Source organism: Quercus suber, unplaced genomic scaffold (assembly GCF_002906115.3).
Source record: "Quercus suber isolate HL8 unplaced genomic scaffold, Cork oak 2.0 scaffold_208, whole genome shotgun sequence".
In the NCBI taxonomy this organism is placed as follows: Eukaryota; Viridiplantae; Streptophyta; class Magnoliopsida; order Fagales; family Fagaceae; genus Quercus; species Quercus suber.
The window spans coordinates 233,726-240,106 of record NW_027069666.1 but is presented as its reverse complement, the minus strand read 5'-3'; the positions used below and the strand labels follow the sequence as shown (position 1 = coordinate 240,106).

At 32.7% G+C, this 6,381-nt stretch overlaps 1 protein-coding gene across 1 annotated transcript; it reads right to left on the bottom strand.

The window, feature by feature from the left end:
- Positions 1 to 2,957: 2,957 nt before the first annotated feature.
- Positions 2,958 to 6,030, bottom strand: LOC111994560 (E3 ubiquitin-protein ligase APD2; the record flags this gene model as incomplete). Its single annotated transcript, XM_065779431.1, is given in 6 exon segments — positions 2,958 to 3,455; positions 3,896 to 4,247; positions 4,331 to 4,400; positions 4,538 to 4,684; positions 5,765 to 5,847; positions 5,956 to 6,030. Coding segments are annotated over 6 exon segments (803 nt in total), but the record flags the coding sequence as incomplete, so codon positions are not given.
- Between the last annotated feature and the right edge of the window lie 351 nt (positions 6,031 to 6,381).

Genomic DNA, 6,381 nt, shown 5'->3' with positions numbered 1-6,381 from the left:
CTCTCTCTCTCTCTCTCTCTCTCTCTCTCTCTCTCCTATTTTGATGTTGAACTACCCATAATTTTTATGTACTTCATAAATTTTTTTTTTTTTTTAAACTTTTTTAAGGGAAGTTTTTTAATTTTTTAAATTGTTACATTTATGGGTTCATCCCAACATTATATATGTTGACATGATTTTTACCAAAACGTATGAAACTCTTGCTCTTCTACAACCATTCCCCTTCCTCAACAAACTTGCAAAATCATGTACGTATGTATATATATACTCAGATTTGCATTATCTCAATGACTCTTAGGAATTGCAATGGGGAAATTAGCTTCACCACCATTTTTTACATTTATTTTTATCTTCACCGTCAATGATTTCTCTCTAACCTTATTCTTCAATATATTTTCATGTTCTTGGATAAAATATTTCTTCAACATATTTTCTTATTTTTAGCTCACATATTTCTTTCTATGTATTTAGAATTTCAGGTTGAACGATTATTTTATGGCCAAAAGTTATTTCTTTTTGTGTTGGTCTTTATCACTTTTTGTATGGCATGGAGTAGTCTTTCAGTTTTTTTTTTTTTTTTGGGTATGTTTTTCTTGCAGGATTTGCCAAGGTTCCTATCATGCCGGATTGATTTAAGCTTAGGAGGATTGGGATTAGAAGCATGTTTCAGAAAATGATTACTCTAAATTACCATAAAAAAACATGTTGTTTGTTGTTTATTATTTCCATGACTGTTGCTGTTAAAAGTTGTGTAAATTACCTCTACTTCATATGTAAATAAGACACATCCAAACACAAATTGTCATTGCTTTTTTTTTTTTCTTGAAATTTTTTGCATGTAGAGTTTTTTATTTTTTTATTTTGTGCATGTATTATGTATATTTATTTTCTACATTTAACCTAATACGTTCGTCTATTAAGTTGAAAATTAAATTTATGAACTATATAGTTTGGAGATCAAGTGTTGCACAGATCTATTTTGTTGGGACAAAAATTGATGCAAGAATTGAAAGGAAGAGAAGACAGACGTTCATGTGTTGTAGACTTGTAGCTCTTAATGATTTTTATCTTTCTCTTCAATCTTCATGCATGGTAACTTTTTTTTTTTTTGGTTGGTTTTCCATGGGGTGTTTGGGCTAGCTTACACACACCTCGACTGATACCCGTTCATGGTGGGAGTTTGCCACTGGCTATAAGGTGTTGCAGCTACTAGGACTTGAACTAGGGAGCAAACCCAATTGAACCCCAGAGTCTTACCCAATGATGGACAAGCCACTAGGCCACACTTAACTTAATTAATCAATTACATTTGAACATTCTTGGGGGAAAATAAAAAAGAAGAAGCAAAAAGAGCATTTTATATTTACGTATCTAAGTGGGATTTATTCGTTATCTAATTTCTAAATGCATCTAAAGGAATCATTGCTTAAGCATACTTATACTGTATTGAAGACTACTTGCCTATATACATGATAATATTTTACCTGGTATTGAAAATTTTGTGATGGTAGCAAGAATTTCATTGTTGTGCATAATTTTTTTTCCCACATTCCATTTCAAAATACCACAAGTATTTAGTTCGTAATTCTACTCTCTCTTTTTTGTATCAAAAAAATATATGGATATACTTTTCAGAAGGAGTTTGATGGAAGTAACATATTTCTGTTTTTTTATTTTGGCAAAATCGAAATAAAAATAAATGGCCAAGCAATGAGGTAATTATGGCTAAATTGTAAAAGAATATATAGATTGAGCTATACTTCCATTGTGTGGTTTGATATTGATGTCAATTTTCAATATAAATTTGAATGCAAATATTTATTTAATTATATACTACAGTTCAATATGAAAAACTATTGATTTTGAATTTAATGTTGTTATTATAATTTTTATTGGTAATTAAGTTTAGGCTATGGTTTTATTATTAACCTGCTTCAAACTCTTTTTCCCATCATGCAAGGACAGAGCCAGGATTCCCAGTTAGGAATGCAGAAATTTAAACAAAAGAATTCATGAAAATCCAAATAACCATCTATTTAGTATTAATAAATAAAACTATCAATTCTTATACATTATATTTTAATCCTATATGAAAAAGGAACTAGATATTCTTTTAAATCTAAAAAATCATCAATGATTGAATCTCATAGAACAAGTAATTATAATTATTAAGTAAAGATGAATATAAGAATGTGAGTAATATGCATGATGCATTAATTTAAAAAAAAAAAACTTTTATAAAGGTATAAATTCATTATTGTGTTGTTGTTTGGGGCATTTTTGGGTTGAGTTCGGGGCTGAGCTGTGTTGTCGTTTGAGCTTTTTTTTTTTTTTTGGTTTAAAAGGCCACGATTTTGGAGAGGGGGGCAGGTTTAATTTTTCTTGGACCCCCCCCCCCCCTCTCAAGGTCAAAATAAATTTGAATATGCAATAAGTAAATAATTAAAGAAAAAACCGTGCTCCTTAGAATTATTATTTATTTAATCAAATAAATTTGAATATGCAATAATTAATTAATAAAAGAAAAAACCTCACATCACACACACACACACACACACAAAAAAAAAAAAAGAAGAAGGGTGCGGAGCACAGGTCCGTAACTAGTGACCAATTAAAGTGGGTGTCTCTAATGTAGAATCAGTTTTTGCATCTACAAAATTATTTTTCATCGAGGGCCCAATTCCATAAGAACGAGTGTCCCTGTTACGGCTATGAAAGTAGAATAAAATCATTATGTTTTGACCATAAAATATAATGAAGTGAACCACAATGTCCATCTTGTGCCTTACTATGAATTCATTCACTTAAAATGAAAGATATTCGTAGTTCGCATGAAATTCAGAGTGGCGATCAAAACAGGTATAACCATTTAAGCTTTGTTGGGTGCTCTAGATCAAAACTGGAACATAATCAAATTCACAATCATTTTGATCTCACTGTACGGACACAACCAGAAATTTATAGTCATCAACCAATAAAGATGGATGGGTTCTTGTAACTTTTCAATCATTTAAAATCAACTTCTGCTTATCAACATTTAAATACACATCATCACTTCTTAAATCAACCTAAATCAAACCAAAGGTACAATAATACACCGAGTAACCCTACAATGCAAGTATATGGGAGTAATTCATGCTTTGAAAAAAGAGGGTGTATTGTGATTACAACAAATTCAAAGCCTTTAGTCAAACACTGCTGAACCCTATGAATTTCATTATTATTATTATTATTATTATTTTTACAATCCTAATTTAACAGTTACTTTTTACAAGTGCATATCAACTGAATCCATGCTGCGAGTAAAAATTTTCCACAGTGGACCAATAAGAGTAACACCACCAGAGAGCCCCTCTTATTACAAACTCATTTACAAAGCTCAAACTGTAAAAATCTTTCTCACCTTCTTCATCTTCCTGCGGCATATAGGACAAGTACCAGACTCTTCTGCAATCCTGTAGAGTTAACAGATTTGAACATCTTTCTGTCAAATTTTAACGAGTTGCAATTTGCAAATGGTTGGAAACAAAATCATATGTGACAATGAACATAGAATGCATATAAAGCTTACATTGAACAACTTTTGCATATAAGGGACAGTGCAAGTTAGTTGTTGTGCAAAGTAATCTCTATAATTCATCCAAAATATAAATATCCCTATGAATTATTATTAGAGACTGAGATATGAAGTCTAAGAATTAGATGAAGTAAAATAATTTTCAAACTTAATTAAGGTTCCATGGCTGCAACTCAAATCTAATAAGCCTTAATGCTAACATTTGGTTCCATGAATCATTTTCAACTGTTTCAAGCCTTTTGCTAACAGCATCAAAATCTAAAGTCACAAGTTTTCCAATTCAGATTTCTTAAAATAGTAAGTGCAGTATATATTTACCTTGTTCCACATGTAAAACAGGCAGCACAATGACCACATGGTAGAAAGAAGCAATCTCTAGAGGAATCAAAGCAAATAACACAAAGACGCTGGGGATTGTTGCTGTTTTCGCCTTCTGTTATTTGCTGACCTTCAATACAATTCACCGCAAGCTGCTCCTCCAGATCCTCCTCGTCGTGTGAGACAGAGTCATAAGATGAACCCCAACTTGAAACATCTTCATCTTTGTGCAAAAGCAATGGGGCTCGTTCAGTTCCCACCTCCCCTGGCTGAAATCTTGTTCTATCTTCAGCCATGGTTTGAAAAGTGTTGAAGAATCTGAAGGCCAGTAAGATGAGTACAGTCATTACACCTGCATGCAGGAAAGTGGTGAATATGAATTTGGACGTTCCCTTTTTGCTGTCATGAAAGGAAATAAATGCAAATCAAAATAACCTGATCCAACAAAATATGTGACCCATCGTGGTCCATAAGACAGTTTGACATACCAGTCATCATCAGTGCCCTGAAAGAACCAACATTTGTCAAATTCACATATAGAAACTAAAAGTTCTAATGATATCAAGATCCAGAGAACACATAAACTTCACAAATAAATGAAATTTGTATGGTGCTGTGAAGTTAGTAAATGATAGCTCTTACCTCTTTCAGATGTGGAGAAGTAAGGACAGCAACATTTGTTCCTAAAAGAGAGAGCTTCAAACTACACAAAGGGTTACCCAAGGAGCACAGGTAATATGCCTGAGTTGTGTTATAGAGGAAAGCATTTATGGTGAAATTTAATTCTACCTGTTACAATTCAGCATTCATAGCAGATAAATTATCTAATGATTTGAAGGTGTCTGCATGTGCAAATAATGTATTAAACCATAACCATCAGTAAAGTGCTAAACAAAAAAGAAAGAACCCATCCATTTTCTGTTTTAACTTATAGGAGTATTACCAACAACACGTGCAAAGTTTCTTTTGTGCAGCTTTTAGCAGTCTATATTGATATTTTAGATAAATAAACAAATACAACATGAGAAACATTGTTTTTGATATGGGCCTATACGCTATAATCAAATTTATAAGGGAGTTTCAGATATGTGACTTTATATTTCATACCCCTCATTATATGCAATATGGTAGACTCCTTTTACTAGATGGATTACAGGTGCAGCCCAAATTACAAAAGTGGCTCTTACCATACAGCTGAATAAATCATCATTTTCAACATACTAAACATGGTGGTTAGAACTTCTCAACTCAAACCTGAAATATCCAGTAAAGTGCACTAGGTGCAACTGAGTCACAAGGCTTCTAGTGATTATTATCACACTGTCCTACTGTCTTGCCTTGTTAGGCCTATTTCTGAAATAGGTTCAACAGAAAGGGTTACCAAACAAGCAGCTCTTGATGAAACACCAACTTTTCAATCTTTTATACCGTAATCAGTAGGGTTGAAATAATCAAATCAGCTAAGGGAACCAATAGGATGATTTTGACCAAAGTGACAGTTATGCCTTTTCCAATGACTACACTTGAGACATTTTTCCTTATTGGGGAGAAGGGTGGAAACAGTCAAACAGAGGATTTACCTTTTTTTTTCTATATCCATCTCATGATTCTCATATTTGACCTTATGGTTACTAGATCGGAAATTTGGTAAATATAGTTTTACAGAAATATTTTGGTACACTACATTATATCTTCTCACCATATCTCAAGAAACTAACAGTATAAGGCATGTGCCCTGGCCTATGATACAACTATGAAAATTTTCAAACACATAAGTCTTTCCATTTTGTATATCAAAACAAGAGACTCAACAAGGAAGTAAGTTTTTTTTGTAGCAATACAGGATGTAGTAAACATTCGGACAATTACCTCCACCTCCTCAGAGTGCAAGTTCCCCACTGCAATATAATAATCGGAGGACTTTGATATTTTCTGTTGAATCTTACCACTTCCTGCAATGTAGGTGGGTTTTAAACATCAGTTTTATTTTGGGTAAGTAGTTTCGAACATTGTACCTCATGTCAAAGGGGGGAAATGAAACTTATATTAATGAAATTTACCATGAATAATATTCCAAGACAAAGTTGTATTAGGATATGATGGGTCCTCTATCCACTCAACAAGGCTATCTTTACCTGCAGATTTAGATGAAAATTAAGACAGGAAATATCAACTAAGGAACATCATTGTTGTAACTAGTACCAATGTTTCTGTTTATGCATGCATTCCAAATAATAGTTAAGCATAAGTCTAAAAATTTGATTGATCATCCCATACCCTAGGACATACGGTCCAGGTTACTGTGCACTTATATATGCAAAAGCTACTTGATGTTCCACAACTAGTTAGTTCTCATGTGAACTTGCAATATATCACAAAACTGTACCAGATGCAATGATATGTCTAAATTGAATTGTGGCCCTTAAACTGAATTAAATACCAAGCAGTTCCATAAATATTTTTCCAATTCTACCACCTACTTTTTA